At 45.1% G+C, this 19,604-nt stretch overlaps 1 protein-coding gene across 5 annotated transcripts in view; it reads right to left on the bottom strand.

Annotated features, from left to right (window-relative positions):
• Window positions 1–7,686: 7,686 nt before the first annotated feature.
• The window catches only part of LOC137327008 (lebercilin-like protein), a 50,696-nt gene continuing 38,778 nt past the window's right edge, over window positions 7,687–19,604 (bottom strand). For 2 of the 5 annotated variants that reach the window (XM_067992384.1, XM_067992385.1), the window contains one exon: window positions 8,305–8,505. In XM_067992384.1, coding sequence (XP_067848485.1) covers window positions 8,392–8,505 — 114 coding nt within the window. In that variant the 3' untranslated portion in view covers window positions 8,305–8,391. Of the gene's footprint in view, window positions 8,506–13,226; window positions 13,333–17,425; window positions 17,533–19,604 lie in introns of those variants that run through there. The other 3 variants (XM_067992388.1, XM_067992386.1, XM_067992387.1) reach the window with 3 other exon arrangements.

Here is a 19,604-nt window from a genome sequence, read left to right as displayed (position 1 = left end):
CAATCATCTCTGCTCCAGGAGTTCCTCAGGGCAGTGTCCCAGGCCCAACCATCTTCAGCTACTTCATCAATGACCTTCCCTCCATCATTTGGTTAGAAATGGGGATGTTCGCTGATGATTGCACAATGTTCAGTTCTATTCGCAACCCCTCAGCTAATGAAGCAGTCCTTGCCTGCATGCAGCAAGACCTGGACAACATCCAGGCTTGGGCTGATAAGTGGCAAGTAACATTTGTGCCAGGCAATGACCATCTCCAAGAAGAGAGAGTCTAACCACCTCCCCTTGACATTCAACGGCATTACCATCACCGAATCCCCCACCATCAACATTCTGGGGGTCACCATTGACCAGAAACTTAACTGGACCAGCCACGTAAATACTGTGGCTACAAGAACAGGCTGTGGGTAGTCTGTGGCGAGTGACTCACCTCCTGACTCCCCAAAGCCTTTCCACCATCTACAAGGCACAAGTCAGGAGTGTGATGGAATACTCTCCATTTGCCTGGATGAGCGTAGCTCCAACATCACTCAAGAAGCTTGACACTATCCAGGACAAAGCAGCCTGCTTGATTGGCACCCCATCCACCACCTTAAATAGTCACACCCTTCACCACCAGCGCACCGTGGCTTCAGTATATACTAGCTACAGGATGCACTGCAGCAACTTGCCAAGGCTTCTTTGACCCGCGACCTCTACCACCAAGAAGGGCAAGGGCAGCAGGCACATGGGAACAACACCACCTGCATGTTCCCCTCCAAGTCACACACCATCCCGACTTGGAAATATATTGCCGTTCCTTCGTTGTCGCTGGGTCAAAATCCTGGAACTCCCTACCTAACAGCACTGTGGGAGAACCTTCACCACATGGAATGCAGCAGTTCAAGAAGGCGGCTCACCACCACCTTCTCAAGGGCAATCAGGAATGGGCAACAAATGCTGGCCTTGCCAGCGACGCCCATATGCCATGAACGAATTTTTTTAAAAATGAGACACAAATTTCCATGGAGCTAAAGCAGAGTTAGTAAGTCAAGAATAAATAGTTGAAGGGAAGAAGTTAACAAGGCTATGGGGAAAGAGATGGGGTATTGGACTAATTGGATAGCTCTTCCAAAGAGCTGGCACAGACTTGCTAGTACTATGATTAGGAGAGGTGACTAAAAGCTTGATCAAAAGAGTATGGTTCTAAGGAGCATCTTAAAGCAACAGATGTTTAGAGAGGGAATTCGAGTTTAGGGCCTACATGGCTGAAGGCACGACCGCAAATGGTGGGGCGGAGAGTGGGGATGTGTAAGAGGCCAGAGTTAGCGAAATGCATAGTTCTTTGTGTGTTGTAGGGCCGGAGGAGGTTACAAAGGTAGGGAGGGGTGAGGTCATGTTGGGATTTGAAGATGATGTTGAGAAATGTTAAATGTGAATGGATGTGGTTATGAGCAGGATTAGAATCACATATGCTTTTCCCATGTTTGAATAGTCTGTGACACGGATGGTCACGGCTCACATAGGAGTGGCTATTTGGATGAGATCGCAGAGGCTACTTGGCACCAGTTGAATTGTTGAACTCCACAGGGCTGGCTTCCGAAGAAGAGGAGGAGGAGGAAAAAAAACTGGGCAAAAATGGAGCATCTATTTCCTTATGTACAGTAAAATTCCAGCATAGAGGTCCATGCTCTGTTTAGTCGCTATGAGTTGCAGTTAGTGGGTAGGCACCAAGCAGGCACTGCTGTATATCTTTGCAGAGACAGTGGTCCGTGTTGTCACCTGGGCATAGCAGACGTGGTGAGAACAAGTTGCCTGAAGATGAGCGATGTTTTTAAAAAATTGCATAGAAATTGGATCTGATTAATCACCGCCTCAATCAAAAATCAAATGTCACCGCACAATCCTTAAAACAGGTTGCTCGAACGATATTCTCTACAGTTCTAGTTATTTCTACTATGTGAAGTACCTGAAAAAAGAGAGTTGGGTTCGTTTATCTTTCTCCCCTTCATCTAAAGATTTTAGTGGGCAAAGGCATTATTCAGTACAGCAGTAAGCCATACACACTAATCCAATAACATTAAGCTCACCTACATCCCCTACCTTCAACAGCACCACCAGGCCGGGTACCCTCCTATCAACATCCTATCACTGTCCAGAAGCTTAACTGTACCAGCTATATCAACAATGTGATATATGAGCTGCACAGATGCTGGGTACTTTGAAGAGTGGCTCACTCCCTGGCCCTCTCAAAACCTCTCCACAATCTACAAGGCTCAAATCAGCAATGTAGTGAAATACTTACCACCCAACTGGGTGGATGCAGCTGTAAAAGTACTCAAGAAGCTTAGCACCACACAGAAATGGACTCAATATTTCCACACCATCCAGCAGTACTGGACTGTAGCTGCAGTATGTACTATCTACAGGATGCATTGCAACAACTTATCAAGCTGACATCAACAGCATCTCCCAGCCCCATGACTCCTGCCACCAAGAAGGACTGTAGGAGCTAGATCATGGGAACGCCATCACCTCCAAATCACACACCATCTTTACTTGGACATATACTGACATTCTGAGTCATTGGGTCAACATCCTGGAATTCCCCCATAATAACATTGTAAGAGCATTAGGGGTACAGTGGTTAAAGGAGAAGGCCACACCATCTTCTCTGAGCTATTAAGAATGGGCAATAAATATGGTGTTACCAGCAGCACCCACATCCTGAGAACAAATTGAAAAAAACAGAAGATACCAGATGACTTCAGAGTCTGTGCTGAATGAATTGAATTCAGCCAGCACAGCACTTGGGTAACACTGTTGGACTGAGCACCCTAAACTAAGGAAGGAAATAATCTGCCAGGGTTTCTACTCCTGATCACCATCCTACTATCATTTCAGGAAAGTGCTTGTGTGTGGGCAATCAGTAAGAATAGGATTAGGCTTGGCTGCAATCCCACAAATAATTAAATATACTGGCAAAAATTGGAGGAAATAAAATCATCAATTTATATAGCACCTTTAATGTAAGGAATCATCCCAACATTCTTCACAGATGGGCATAAGGAAATGGATGCTGAGCTAGGAAGTGAGAGATTAAGCAGGGTGACTGCAGGTTTGATTGAAGACATGGGTGTTGATAATGTTTTTAAAAGTGGAGGAAGAGGTGGAGCAACAAGAAGATTAGAGAACGATTCCCAGAGAGTAGGACCCAAGCAGCTGAAGGGTCAGCCACCAATGGTGGGGCGAAGGTGGGGAATGGTGTTTAGAAGCTTAGAGTCAGACGAATAAAACATTTTGGAGGGGCTGTAGAGCTGGAAGAGTTATAGAAGTAGGATGGAGCAAGATTGTGGATGGATTTTATTGTTAGTATTCATGCAAAGTTGACTTTCATGCCTGCAGATGTTGTCGCCGAGTGGCAGCATGTGGGGGTGGGGGTGGGGGTGGGGGGCAAGGATAGATCTTTGGAGAACTCAGGGCTCGAATTTAGCAGGCCTGTGGGTTCCCAGCGGGTGGTCCTCCGGGAGCGTCGAAAACGCGAACGGCGAAATTAGTGGGTTGCCCACGCGATCGTAGCAGGCAACACACTAATAGGAATCAATTACCTGCTCCTCCGGGGTCCACGGCGCTGGCCTGTGCGTCGGTCGGGCTGCGCATGCGCAGTACGATCTGTCAGCTGGAGGCTCTCTCGTTAAAGGGGCAGTCCTCCACTGACAGATGCTGCAACCAATAGAACAAATTGCAGCATGGAGCAGCCCAGGGGGAAGGCTGCTCCCAGTTTAATGATGCCTCACCCCAGGTATCATCAGATGGGGTGAGGGGGAGGACACAGATCTTCCACCCGGCGGGCGGGAGGAAGCGGCCTGCCTCTGCCACCAAGAAGGCCTGGCTCGAGGTGGCAGAGGGGGTCACCTGCGCCACCAACATATGGCCCACCTGCATACAGTGCAGGAGGCGCTGCAATGACCGCAGTAGGTCCGCCACAGTGAGAACACGAAGTCTTTCCCCTACACTCCGTCTGCCACAACACTGCCCCCACCCCAAATCTCCTTCGGCACCGCCAACACTATTCTGTCACATCGCACTTCATACCCACTCACACCCCATCCTCATCTTACCTCCACCTACTCACCTCGCCAGTACTCATCCTGCCACTAACACGCGACCCAATCCTCATACAATCTCATGGCTCCATCCCATACTCACCCTCTCGTGCATCTCCCTCACGGCCAGCCTCACTCAACCTGCCACCACCTGTGCTGCAGCCACAGGGCATGCATCACATATGTGCAGTAGGCAGCGTAAGGCAAACGTCTCGTCAGCATGAAGGGGGTGCACAAGGGTGTCTGAGGGTTTGTCATGGGTGTTACCCATATTGAATTTCAGAGCAACAAACAGCACACATTATATTGACACCACCACTGCCATGTCTCCGCGAATCCTGTCCGTTGTGTCCAATAATGCCCGCTCCTGGGTATCACTATGAGGACCCACCACTGATGCCACCCATCGTGTTACTGCAGAGTAGGTGCAGGTGTATTTGCAGGGCTCGTCCGCGCAGACGACTGAGAGACATCGGCGGTGTAGCCGGCTGCACCCTGGAAGGATGCGGAGGAGAAGGTGTGGAGGGCAGTGGTGACTTTGCCAGCGACAGGTAAGCAGTTGGTGCTGGGGCCAGCCAGGAGCAGCTCGGCATGAAAGAGGCTGCAGATCTCCACGACTACATGTCGAGCGAATCTGCGCCTCCCTGTGCACTGCTGCTCGGAGAGGTCCGGGGAGCTGCGCCTCGGTCTGTGGACCCTGTGGCGAGGGTAGTGCCCTCTGCGACGCGTCTCTCTCTGCGGTAGCCCTCCCTCCTGCTGTGCAGGTGGGCGTGCAACAACACCGTGTTGGGGGGATCCACGTCTCTGCGGCGGACGGCGTGGACTGCGAGGCTGCTGGTGCTGGTCATGCTCTTCGTCCTCCGAGGGTGTCCACACACCACCCAACTGGCAGGTGTTGGTCTGAGGGGTTGTGCAGGGTAGGTGTGTGGGTCCTCGGACTGGGGCTGCGGTTTCGTGTCGGTCTGTCCTCTGGCTTGGCGGGGGGTGGTGGAGAGCAGGGGTTGCCCTATGTGACGCGGTGGCCTCCTGCGTGGGTGAGGGCTCTCCCCCGTGGAGCGCACCTTGGCACCTGCCACAGGCTGCTGGCTGCAACACGCCTGGTTGGAGGGAGTCTGTTTCCCCCAGTGTGGGAAACTCACTGCCTTGAACCTAAAATCCCACACTTCCTCTTTTGACAGCTGCTTCAGCTCATTAACTGACCACAACGAGCAAGTTAAGTACGGATTCCCACCAGCGGGGCTTGCGCGCGCAGCCCCGCACGTCAGCGCGGTACCCGGAAGTGGCCGGGATTTCGTCGCGATCCGGTCACGTGACCGGAGATCGGGATTTTCGGGGCCACCCCGCTGGTAACCCGCCGGAAACCCGACCCTAAAATCGAGCCCTCAGTGAGGGAAGGGAAGAAATGACATTGTTGGAAGTGCGCAGATGTGTTCAGATGGATAAGAATGGAACAGTCAAGGGCAGTCCCAGAGAGCGTGAGGAGTGGCAATGGAGGAGGATGGCGTGATAAACCATATTAAATGCTGCAGATAGCTTAAAAACAATAAAACACTATGATCACAATCACAGAGAATGTAATTCATGACTTTGGCCAGGGCCATTTTGGTGCTGAGAAGGGCAGAATATTTACTGGAAGAGTTTGGATTGGGAGAGATGTATCGAGCTGGGACATGTTCAAGGACCTTTGAAGGGAAAAGGAGGTTGGAGATGGAGTGATCATTGGAGAAGACTTATGGGTTAAGGTTGTATTTTTTGAGGGGAGGGGATAATGATAGTTGTTTTGAAGGTAAGAGTGATCGTGTCTGAGGAAAGGGAACCATGACAATATCAACTAGCGTGGGAGCCAGGAAGGGGAGTTAAGTCAGAAACTGCATGGGAGCAGAAAATGATCTTGAGAGCAAGAGGTGGGTCCCATGGATTAGATAAGCTTTAAGAGGGGAGGGGGGATGGGGAGGAGGAATGAAATAAGGAAGAAAGAAAGATGAGGCTCAGGGTTTATATTGAATAGGGGACTGGAGAGAGATTAGGAACTTTGAATTGGAGGGATGAGTGGTAGAGGCAGCTGTACAGATGGTCTTGGTCTTAGAAACAAAGATCCATGCTGTTCGACGTGAGGGTAAAAGGGGTGGGGGGATAAGGGATATAAGGGGCCAAGGCAAAAAGCAGCCTGGGATTGTCTTTTCCTCCAGAATACCAGAATTGTAGGTGTTTTTGACTGAAGAGAGCTAAACGCACCGATACTTGATGTAGTCAAATGAAATCTAGCATTTGATGACTAGGCCAGTTGTGCAATGCATAATAAGCCCGTGTTTGTGCCCTCCTGACTTGAGGGAGTAGAGATGGGGACTGTACTAGGGGAGTGACAGAGATAAGGATTGACTTGACTGGGACATGGTTGTCGAACACAGACATGATGAAGTGGTTAAGTGGTTCGACAGTGGCAGATATATCATGACGTGGAGGACCAAAAAGTTAGGGAAATTGTGAGAGTGAGTTTGAGAGGGAGCTGAAAGTGAGTTTTTTTGATAGGATATATAATAATGAACAAAAGATATTTGCTATATCCCATGACTGGTCATGGCATATCCTGCATTTATCAATTTTCAGGGGCAATTCATTTAAATTTCTCTCTCCTATTCCTACCGTCTCCCTACATCATACATCTTCCCCAATCAAGAGGGCAGGCAAATATCAGTCATTAGTAGGCTACTGGGAGGAATGCATGAGCAGCCTGGGATGCTTAACTCTCTGACTTCTCTCTTTCTCTGTGAGGAAGTGTACCTCCTCATGGCAGCATGGTTGAGATAAGAACTTGCTGTTTGAGGAATCACAGCTGTGAACCTGTTTGCTTTCACTCTGGGAAGCAGTGTGTGCCGCAGCACTTTTAGACCTTATTCCCTGCACCATTTTAAGTGCTTCCCGGTAAATGTTTACGGGTGTAATTAACACACCAGTTATACTGCATAGTTTATACTAATGCAAAGGATTTCTGCTTCTCATTAATGCAAACTGCAAGCCATAACTCAAGAATGCAGTCAGCCAAATTAAATCCCCGCCAGCAGTATGAGATCACCTTACATAGGTAATCAGACACCCTTGCAGCTGATGCAAAGCAAACTTTTAAAAGTTTGCCAGGTGATCGATTTAAGTGCCTGGTAACTTTTTGAATTTGATTTTTAAACTGTTTATGTTGGCAAAATACCGACCTTCGTATCAATTTCTTTGTTGATCTTGAATCATTTAACTGCCATTGTATGGCCAAAGAGTGATACAGAGCTAGTTGTATAACTCAGGCTTGCCAGCTACACAAGGCACTCATCTCAAATCATTACCTGTCGTATAACTGCACCATTAGTTCAAATGGGTTTGTGTATTGACCATTGATATAGAACAATGTTAAATGTGTGCACACATGTTGTAAAACATTTCAGCATTTGTTCACTCCTTGGAAAAATTCAAGTACCTGAATTTAAATATTAATGAAAATTGCCTTGTGCTTTCTCATTGGAAAAATTGCAGTTTGGCAATTGCTTTCATTTAGCTTAGCTTCTGGAGAGATAAGTGAGTTTCAACCTTAAATTTAATAAAACGTAACAAACAAAAGTTTGTGATTTTAGTTTTTATTTATTTAATGATTGTAAAACCAGTTTTTCACTTTCATCTGTGGATGATTCCAAAACCCTCACAGGCAGCAAGTCAGGATCCAGAACATTCAATCTATTTTTGTTAGTAACCTGAATTCGACTTGTCTGTTTATTTCTCTGCAACTGTTTTAGTTTCTCAGTGGCTTTAGCTTCACTGTCCTTGGAGGGTTTATTTTCTAAAGTAGCGCCTGATCTAAATAATGTTTCCATGAGGCTGTTTTTCTTATCATTTCTTGAAGTTAACGGAAGACAATTTTCAGATTTTTCACTAGGCCCATCCCCAACTTGGTGCCTGAGTTCATTTGGCCGATTGCATAGCTTCCCAAAAGATGGCTCATAACCATTGAATGAAGAGCCTAAGTCCAAGAACTCTTTACTTTCTTGCCTTTTTTTACTGCTAATATGGGTCGCATACGATAATTTGCAAACAGGAAGCCCTTGGTGGAGATTTTCAATTTGTTCTGTGAACCTGTAGCGCCTTCTGAGTCTGGAAGGAGTTTTATTGGGGCTGTCACTCAATGCAAATGTTTCACCTATTTCCTTGATATCGTCCAGTAGTAATTCATTTACATCTTTCTCCTCAATTGCTTTTTGCTGCTCTCTTTCCTTCACTCGCTTGGTGTCTTGCTCTTGTTCTCCTGTCTCTTCCCTTTCGATGGCTTCCCTCAAAAACCGAGCAGCTCTTTCTTTCTCCTGTCTTTCTCTTTTTTCCCTTTCCAGGTTTTCCAAGATATCTTTCTCCTCCATCTCCTTCCATCTCCTCTCTGCCTGCTCGTATTCTAATGGGGGAAAAGACACATTCATGAAGATTTTATAAATGGAGCTGAATGAATTGAGCCTTCTGTGGCATCTATAATATACAAATCACATAGGCCAGTTAGTGTAAGACATCAAACAACAATGAAGAAAGTGACCTGTAATTTTATGGGGACATTTTACATCCAATGATAGTTGATTTTTTTACTTTTTATAGAATATAGGAACAGGTGTAGGCCATTCAGCCCCTCAAGCCTGTTCCACTGTTCAATTAGATCATGGCTGATCTGTACCTCAGCTTCTTTTACCCATCTTGTGCTCCATATCCCTTGATACCCTTACCTAATGATCTCAGCTGTGACAATTTCAGTTGACCCAGCATCCACAGCCTTTTGGGGCGGGGTGGGGAGGAGGGTTCCAGATTTCCACTACCTTTTGTGTGAAAAAATATTTCCTGATTTCACTCCTAAATGGCCTATCTCTAATTTTAAGATTATTTCCCTTTGTTCCAGATTCCCCCACTAGAGAACATAGATTTGCTGTATCTACCCTATCGAATCCCTTTATTATTTTAAGGACCACAATTAGGTCACCCCTCAACATAGGAAATGTTTAAATTTTAAAAATAAGTAAAAATGGCTGAAAATGCTTAGGCAGGGTGAGTAAGGCAAACAAATCGAAATGAAGGAATCTCCAAGCTCTGAAATGCCTTGGCAATGCAGTAATCAGAAAAGCACAGAGATCCTATTAATCCAAATCAGTGCAGGTGAATGCCCCTTTAAAGTTTGCTCCAGTCATGTCAGTCTGTCCCTGTGTCCTATCTCATAGAGTCATAGAGTCATAGAGTTATACAGCACGGATAGAGGCCCTTCGGCCCATCGTGTCCGCGCCGGCCATCAGCCCTGTCTACTCTAATCCCATATTCCAGCATTTGGTCCGTAGCCTTGTATGCTCTCGTGAGGTTTTACTGAGTTAAAATAGCATCAGGGCGTCAGTGATATCATGGGACCCCAACTTAAATATATTCATCTGGAACTCATCGGTTTCTGGCAGGTGTGTTTCGAAAGGAATCGATTGATCTGTAAAAATCAGGATTGGTACTTCATGCCCAATTGGATTCACCCAATTTTAACCGCTCACCCGCCCCGTTCCCACTGGGTGGGTAGGCTTAAAATCGGGGCCATGGGTTCCAACCATGTCCTCCAACCTATCAAGTTGTCCTAGCATTCAACCCCCACTCTGCAACTGATCTGAGTGGATCTAATAGCCTTTTGTCCTGCCCTCGAACTAATCTGATTGGTCCTGACTGGCTCCAGTCCTGCCTATGAAATGATTTGAGTGGTTGAATGACCTTCAATTCCAGTGAAAAAGATGATTGTGTGACACTGCTGAGTTTCTTTATGTCCCAATCACTATATCAGATAAGATTTTTTCCTACATGCATAACCTTCAACTTCTTGTCAAAGCAGCCAGGAACATAGAAGTAATGAGGGCAACCTGCACATGGGTTGAAAAGATAACCGTCAGCTTAAAATGCCATTGGTTGGCATATATGTAAGCATCACATACCCACTAACTACAGATTATTACCAGCTCCTGGCATTAACAAACTCAACAGCAAATGAGACATCACTGCCTCTCTTACTTTTTAATAGAAAACATTATTTTCAGTTATACATCTTCTAATTATGTAAATTGTCTAATGCGCAAACGTTTGGATGATTCCCAGTGATCTGCAGGCTAACTTTCAAATTTAGACAGCAATTCCCTTCAGTATTAAACGTGCATGTGCCTGTTGTATGCCAAATATTTTTTTGATATAGGACATGGTTAGGCACTGTAAAAGTTACCATAGCATTTGTTGAGGCACCTTACCTACAAAGATATATTCATGGCCCTTACTCGAGAAGCCCAATTGTAACTTAAGATTCAGCTCTTGTTACAAGGTAGGGTGGGGAAAAGTGCAGGTTGCCGTCATTACTTTCACGTTCTTGGCTGCTCAAGATGAGAAGTTGAAGGTTATACATATAGAAAAAAAAACTTACCTGAAATAGTAATTTGGACTTAAAGAAACTTGTCTGTTAAGGCCCTAGCGTTATTTATAATCCCCAATCATGGTTAGAGGTTGATGGGCGAAGTTCAGGAAAATAAATATGAAATGGGAATGTGCATTAATACCAGATTTACCTGTTTGGACTTGGACATAAACAGTAGATTGCAGGGATCAAATGGCTCCCTCTCGTGTACAAGACAACAGAAAACGAATGTTGATAATGTGTTATCTGCTTTTATATGTATTGCTAATAAAAATAACCAGTCACTTCAAGCTGTTCTGTAATACTGTCTGCTATAACATTTGATGTAACAAATATAAAGAAATACATTTTTCCAATGCTCTCTACCAGCTCCCTACTTCCCGTGTGCCCTACAAGTTCTTTTTTTACCTGAATGAATCATTTCTCTCTGTCTGCTCGTTACTACCTCCTCTGTCTACTTTATGCCTGCTTAGGCTTTTTACATGAAGGTGTTAAGACTGTCTGCCAGTGTCAGTCCATTCAACAAAAGTGGCTTTTGTGGTTGTCTAGTCCATTCACATGTACAGACTAAAACTTATGATTTTTTAAATAATTTGATAAATGGTAGCTATTCTTGGATGTCAGTTTTTGTAACATCAAGTGGATATACAAAGCCTGGAGTTCCTGCATCACATCTAGATTAATACATGAGGCTCTCAATGGTTGATGCCTCAAATTATGTCTGTGATTGTCACTGTGAATACACACAAGACATAAGTATGTATTCAGTGCCTAACATTGTCCTCTAGTTTTATCATTATATCATCTACTTTTACAAATTTCTTTTTAAACTTTTGTTTTCTGATGTTTTCTCTTCCTCTTCTGAAGGTGCTGCCCCATTTTGAGGTTATGGTTGCTCAGGTATTGGCATCCCTCCATTATTTCACCAAAATGGCCACACCTCTAATGTGAACCTAGGCTATTAAATCATGAAGAGCATCACAGCTGAGCCAATCTTCTCTTCATTAACAGTCACACAAACTCCCCAGAAGAGGTTACTGAATAGCAAATAGGAAAAGGAACCCTGGCTGGTGTTATTCCCCTTCCGTAGCCTGGGCACATTGAGTTAAATTGTTCCACCACCCTGTTTGAGATCAGTTGACTCGACACAAATCAGAGATCTTGCTGATCAGTATTGCTCAGGCACAGCCATCAGAACAGACTTTTTTTTAAAACAGGAAGAACATCTAGTTAACCAAGAAACCTGCCTGTTCTATCACACTCATGAATTTAAATAGCACCATCCCAGGACATCACAAAGCATTTCACAGCCAACAAAGTACTATTTCTTTTGTGGGCAAAGAGCAGGGATCTTTTCTGGCTGACATTCCGCCTAAAAGAAAAAACAGATTATCTGATCATTCATGCATTTACTCTTCGCTGTGAGCAAGTTGGCAATTGGCTACATAAATATGGTGACTGCACATCAAAAAGTAGTTCATCAATTGTAAATTGCTTTGGAATGTCCAGAAGTGGTAAGGTGCCACACAAATGAACTTTCTTTCCTCCCTCCCTTCCTTCCTTCCTTCTTCTCTCTGCCCAACATAAGAACAGCAGCCCATACTACATCACTGTGACGTTTCCATTCTCCATAATTAGCATTCTTGTGGCTCATCAGAGTAAGAAAGCAATTAGTACCAAATTAGGAACGGTTTTTGTGGCTATGAGGCCAAGCCCACGAGGAACTGTGTTCAGACTGCCCAAATTACAGATGGTAAGAAGATGGGGCCTTCATCCCAGCAGTTTGAGGCAGATTTGTGCCCAGATACCAGTGTTGAAGGGCTGTTATGCTAAGCCACTACATCATTCAATTCTTGTCCTTACAGTAAACTGACTAATGGAAATAATAGTAGCTGAATATGTGTAATATAATGTACTGAAGAAGAGTAATTAGTATCTAGGGTGCCATCCGTTTGGTTTTTGATAGGGCAATCCGACTTTAGAATGAGCTGTCTGGAATTTGCCATGGGATAAGCAGACAGAAAAATTTGGGTTTTTCAAATAAAAGTCCATTTTCTTCACTTACCTCTGACTGATGATAGAGTCACTAATTATTGAGGTTTTGGATGGTCTTTCATCATCCGTAAAGCAAATCTCAGAACACAAAATTTGGCAACCCCACTAACATCTATTTTTAATTATTTATATAATCAGTATTAGTGAAGACTAAAAATACCAAGGTGAGCAATAATTGCACTAATACAAGATCTGAACTGTCAATAGTTCAAAAGATGGACCTTAATAATCTTCACCACAGTTTTTTTTCCAAAGAGAGTGTTCTCCTTTTCCTGATTCTTCAATTTCTTCCTGTTGTACACTGTCCCTGGCCAATTGGTCAGACGTGGATCTTTCCCCAGATTGCAGAAGAGAACCCTGATGTTACTCCCCGGCCCCCCCCCACCACCCCACCAACAACCTGAACTTCTCCTGCCTATCTGTGGTGAAGTACCTGGCCTCAGTTCAACATTCCCTTTCCCCAGTATCAGTAGCACAACTGAGATCCTGTGTAGAGACCTTTAGGAACAAGCAGTCTCCCTGGTTCTGCACTTTAGAGCTCAAATTAAAAAAAATATTAGATGTAATTATCTCTCATGCCATCTCACGTGACTGATTACTTACAGTCTAGGTGAGTTAGCACCACTCAACTTTAAAATAAACCAAAGGATCACCTTTTCTTAATCTCTCTGCCTCGTATTCCTTTTCACTTTCTTCCTTTCTGAGCTGTCTTTTTGATGCTTTGAAGTCTTCATCGTCATATTCTGTTGGTGTTTCCCTCTATTGCATTGTAAAATAGTAATTTTTTAAGAACTTTTGTATATCTATGAAGAGTGTGGCCTCTAGGGCAGCGTGATAATAGCACTGTGGCACCACTTTTATCGTGGGATTAATTTCAACTGTCATCATGTGACTGAGTTTCACACTGCTGCTATCATTCTCCTCTGGAGTCCCACTTCAATTAAACATATGAGAGAAAACAAAAATCAAAGTACAAAACAAAACAATCTCCGTTCTGAAGCATTTTATTCAGTGTAAACCTATCCAAACATTGCAATGATAATGAAAAAAAAACTAAAAGTAGGGGTCGCCTGATGGCTCAGTGGGCAAATGCAGACCAGGACGTTTCCTAGTTCCATCTCTGGTCTGTGCTAAGTTAGCAGATCTCAACTGGGAGTAGTTGTAGGGATGCTACAGTTAGCTTCATTGTCTCTCAGGTGAGGGACAGGAAAATTTAACCGAATTCCCTATTTCTGATTTCTATCCAATGACCTGTTATGAAAATTGCATGTTTGTGATGAAGACAAGGTTCGGCTTGACTGTGATGCGTTAAATCATAAGCTCTGAGAACAGCACACTTTATAATATCAAAACCCATACATTCAGCAGAATTGACCAGAGAAAATGTTTTTCTGCTTGGTGATATCATGGGCCCGATTTTACCAGGGGTGCGGGTTCTCGGCGGGTGGGCAAGCGGGCGCGTGGGTAACGCGCCTGGTGAAATTAGTGGGTTTCCCACGCGATCGTAGCAGGCAACGCACTAATTGGAGCCACTTACCTGCTCCTCCGGGTTCCCCGCTGCTGGTCTGCGCGTCGGGCGGGCTGCGCATGCGCAGTAAGATCTGTCAGTTGGAGGCGCTCTATTTAAAGGGGCAGTCCTCCACTGACAGATGCTGCAACAAATAGCAAAGATGACTGCATGGAGCAGCCCAGGGGGAAGGCTGCTCCCTGTTTAATGATGCCTCACCCCAGGTATCAATACATGGGGTGAGGAGGAGAGGGAGGACAGAGATCTTCCACCCGGCGGGCGGGAGGAAGCGGCCTGCCTCTGCCACCAGGAAGGTCTGGCTCGAGGTGGCAGAGGGGGTCACCTGTGCCACCAACATATCGCCCACCTGCACACAGCGCAGGAGGCGGTCCAATGACCTCAGTAGGTCAGCCAAAGTGAGTACACGTAGTCTTTCCCCTACAATCCGTCTGCCACATCACTGCCCCCACCCCACATCTCCTTCGGCACTGCCAACACTACTCTGACACATCACCCCTCATACCCACTCAAACCCCATCCTCATCTTACCTGCACCTACTCACCTCGCCAGTACTCACCCCGCCACTACCACGCAACCCAATCCTCATACAATCTCATGGCTCTATCCCATACTCACCCTCTCGTGCATCTCTCTCACGGCAAGCCTCACTCAACCTGCCACCACCTGTGCTGCAGCCACAGGGCATGCATCACATATGTGCAGTAGGCAGCGTAAGGCAAACGTGTCGTGAGCATGAAGGGGATGCACAAGGGTGTTTGAGGGTTTGTCATGGTTGTTACTTCTATTGAATTTCAGAACAACTCACATCACACATTATATTGGCACCACTACTGCCATGTCTTCGCGAATCCTGTCCGGTTTGTGCAATAATGCCCGCTCCTGGGTATCACTATGAGGACCCACCACTGATGCCACACATTGTGTCACTGCAGAGTGGGTGTAGGTGTATTTGCAGGGCTCTTCTGCGCAGACGACTGAGAGACATCGGCGATGTCCCCGGTTGCACCCTGGAAGGCTGTGGAGGAGAAGTTCGGGAGGGCAGTGGTGACTTTGACAGCGACAGGTAGGAAGATGGTGCTGGGGCCAGCCAGGAGCAGCTCGGCATGAAAGAGGCTGCAGATGTCCACAGCTACATGTCGAGTGACTCTGAGCCTCCGTGTGCACTGCTGCTCAGAGAGGTCCAGGAGGCTGAGCCTCGGTCTGTGGAACCAGTGGCGAGGGTAGTGCCCTCTGCGACGCATCTCTCTCTGCGGTAGCCCTCCCTCCTGCTGTACAGGTGGATGTGTCACAGCACTCTGTTGTGGAGCTCCACGTGTCAGAGGTGGACGGCGTGGATGGCGAGGCTGGTGATGCTGTTCGCCCTCCGAGGAGGTCATGACTGCAGCTACGGCGGCACCCATCCGCAAGATGTACATCTGAGGGGGTCCGCAAGGTAGGTACATGTCTCCAGACCCCGGGGTAAGTGTGTAGGTTGGTGACTTTGACCATCAGGAGGAGGGTGGAGGAGGCCAAACTTTGTCCCAAGTGACAGAGTGGCCTCCTGCAATGGGTGAGGGTCTCCTCCCCAACACCTGTCAAATGGACCTTTGCAGCTGCCACAGACTGACAGCTGCAACACGTCCATTCGATCTGGGAGTGTTTCCCCCAGTGTGGGAAACAGTCCCATGTTGATCCAAAATCACACACAGTCCCTTAATCAGGTCAGTTAATGACCTGAAATAGCTAAATAAATACTCTCAAGTGGCATCCCACTGGCTTTAATTGCCTGCGGGATTCCCACCAGTGGGAGCTGCGCGCGCACGCCGGCGCGTCAGTGGGGAACCCGGAAGGGGCGGGATCGAGGCGGGATCCGGTCGGGATCCTGGATTTCACGATTTTCGAGGCCCCCCCGCCGAGAACGCACCCGATAGCGGGTGCTAAAATCGGGCCCCATGAGTCGGTTGGCCAACTCATTTTCGTCCCACTTGTGGTGACTAGCTAACAATTCAAATGCCTAGATAAATCTATCAATATCATCCCCTTCTTTAAAACCTGTAATAAGATTTGATTTAATCAAATGGTGGTCCCCAAGTTCCATGAGTCTCTGCTAATGCACATTTCTCTGTCGGCGGGGGAGCAGAGGGATGCTCTTTTTCCTTCTCATTGGCCTCATGTTGGCACAGTCTCTCCCTCTCTTCCACCTCATGCTGACACTGTTTCCCCTCACTGACCTGAATTTGCATCATTTCCTCTCTTCCTGTAATCTGCATTGCTCTCATTCCTTTTCTTCTTCCCATTTAAGTTGCCCTTCTTCCTGTCTAGGCTGCTTTTGTCTTTCTCTAGCTGAAGCTCTTACTCATTCAACTGAAAATCTCAAACCTTTACCTGGGATTCTCTCTCTTTCTCTCTCATGCTTTTCATTCTGCCGCTAAACGCATCATTTCTGTCTCTGCCTTTTTTGATCTGGTCAACATTTTTAGATTTTGCTATTTCTGTTTTGTTGACTTTTAGATCTCCTTGTGATCTGGACCGGATATTTGTTTCTTTTATGCGTGTACGTTTTCAATCTCATCGAAGGTGGATTGAGCAAACACTTGGTGAGACGAATTGTTAAGCTGCTTTATGTCATAGTAAGGTGAACATAAAGAACAGCTGTTAGGACAGGACTCACTAATTCAAACAGCACAATTTACCTTAAAGTAATAATACAAAATGAACACGAAGAGTTACCGCACATCAGTGGGTCATTTAACTTGATTTAAACAAGTTCCCTCTTAAAGGCACTGGTTCATACTGGGAATCTGGTCACCCTCTGGCCCCTCACCCCTGAGTAGTCTTCATGTGTGAGCCTGGACAGTGAGTATCAACAGGTTATTTGATATTTCCGGGGGCGGGGTTGGGGGTGGAGTTTATTCTATCCACAATTGGTGCCCATGCGTGTGTATACACACACATACTTTTCTGCAGGAGTCAATAGATAGCAATCAGGAGCAATAACCCTCATCGATTTTATCCCCCTCCCCTCTTTAGCCAAATTGTAGGGGCCCTACTTCCATCCTGACTAAGATCCACTAACTCAGTACAAACCAAGGACCAAACCAGGGTCATCCAGGTCTGTATAGCTCAGTTGCACACTGAAAGTGAACTTATTAACTTAACCATCACTGTGAGCACGAATGGCCTGCATTAGAATCATCCGTATTTATTGAAAATAATGAGTGATTCTGTAGATTTATGGTATTTAGCGTAACAATTATGAAAATATATTTTATACCAGTCAATAGACAAGCTACAGGCTATATATCTGAAGTGTGGGTGAAACAACAAATTAATGGAAAAGTTACCTCACTATGAACAGTCATCTCTAAATTTGGAAGAACACTATGAGGAGAGAAGGAACTGATGGGAGAAACACATTCTTCTGTCTGTATTGCTTTGGCCACGTTTCCTGCTATGTGACAAAAGGAAACAATAAATACAACTGTAGAAATGCTGCAGAACCTGTCAAAAGCCTAATGAAAGTGAAATTTCTATGTGTTAGCTTTTATTCCATCACAACGTATTCAAATAGTGCAATTGTGCTTGAAATGCAGCTGAGCTCGATGGGAGATACCTGATGCCATATATACTTGTGTCGTTTTAGTAAACACAACTGTGGGTTGGGGAAGGCTGAATATCGCAGTTAATGCTAAAAACAATCACAAAATTTTAAAAATGGAATAGAAATAAAGGGCAATAAAATGACAATAATAGACCTGTTCAGACAGAGAACAGTAGGTGGAGATATTTGGAACAATGTAATTTGATCCTGGGCTCTGATGACATACCCTTGATAATCCAGGGACACAAGTTAAAAATTATGAATTTAGAACTGAGGAGGAGTACATTATTCACTAATAAATCAGGCAGAACTTTTCCAGCCAAAGGGTAAAAGATTTGTGGGATAATTACCAGGACAGGCATAAAGTAGAGAGCATAAATAGGTTCAGGGAAGATTCTGTATGTTCCTGAAGAGAAGAGATTGAGCAATATGATGGGTAGCCGAAGTTTGCCCATTGAAAAAGAACAGGCTTGCTGTATCAAATGGCATTTTCCTGTTTCTAAAATTTCCTATGGATCCAGTGCATGAATTCCAAGTTTTTGGCCACGACCTAATTTCTAGGCCCTGATGTAGAAAACGTTTATACTGATGCAATTAGTGATGCTTTTCTGAGGATGGGGATTAAACCACATTAGTGGAGCAGATTAGAGGGACCATTAGAAAATAAAGTGTTGTAGTGAGGGCTTATTGACTTGAAGCTGAATCCCCTATACAGTTGTATGCTACTTCACAAGATTACAAGATAATTACAGATAGAGAAGACCATTTGGCCCATATTAATTCATCCACCCAGAAGCACCCTACAGTCTACCCCATTGCAGCATCCAATTGTTTCTAAATGGATCAAGGGATTATGCCTCCACTACTCTCCTTGAAAATTCAGAGAAAGTGTTGATGTCTCTCTGTGTGAAGAATAATTTCTTGATATCAGTCCTGAAATTACCTTTTACTAGTTTGAATTCCATTATCCACAATTTAATTTAAAGCAATCTTCCAGATTTACCTTTCTCATACCATTTACTATCTTAGCCAAGGTGTCAACAGATCATGGGTTCACATCTCATTTCAGAGATGTAAGCACATAATCTAGGCTGACACTTCAGTGCAGTGGTGAGTGAGTGTTGCGTTCTTGGGTGTGCCGTCTTTCAGATGAGACATTAAACTGAGGCCCTGTCTGCACTCTCAGTTGGATGCAAAATATCCCATGCCACTATACAAAGAAGAGCAGAGAAGTTGTCCTGGCCAACATTTATCCCTCAACCAACATCATTAAAAGAGATGATATGGTTATTTATCTCTTTGCTGTTTGTGGAACCTTGCTGTGTGCAAATTGGCTGCTGTGTTACAACAGTGATTACACTTCAAAAATACTTCATTGGCTGTGAAGCACTTTGGGACGTTGTGAAAGGTGCTATCTAATTGTAAGTTATTTTCTTTTATACCTCTTTCAGGATCACCTTTCAGATGTTTCCTTTCCAAGAAGGAATGGAAGTAATTATTCCCCATTACATTTTATATATTTTTAATGGAAGATTGGAATTTTAAAAAATCAAGAGCCTTTCCAGTTTTTGCTCATAACTCAGAGCCCTGACATCAGGGATCAGCCTCATGGCTCTTTTCTGCGCTACCTCCATTGTTGGAATATGTCCTTGTGTCACGGCAACCAGAACTGGATGCAAAATGCAAGGTGTAGTCTGATCAGATCATTGTACAATTGGATCACAACTTCATCTGACTGCACATTGATTTCAAAATCCTCATCCATGTTTACAAATCCCTCGATAACCTCTTCCAATCTCCTCCAGTTATGTATTTCAGCTCAAGCAGCCACTCTTCAGAGTCTGACCTTCTAATATCCCTTTCCCTTCGCTGCCATTAGTGACAGAGCCTTCAGCTACCACAGTGCTGCATTCTGGAATCTT

This window comes from Heptranchias perlo, chromosome 11 (assembly GCF_035084215.1).
Source record: "Heptranchias perlo isolate sHepPer1 chromosome 11, sHepPer1.hap1, whole genome shotgun sequence".
In the NCBI taxonomy this organism is placed as follows: Eukaryota; Metazoa; Chordata; class Chondrichthyes; order Hexanchiformes; family Hexanchidae; genus Heptranchias; species Heptranchias perlo.
This window is presented reverse-complemented; position numbering and strand designations above follow the sequence as displayed.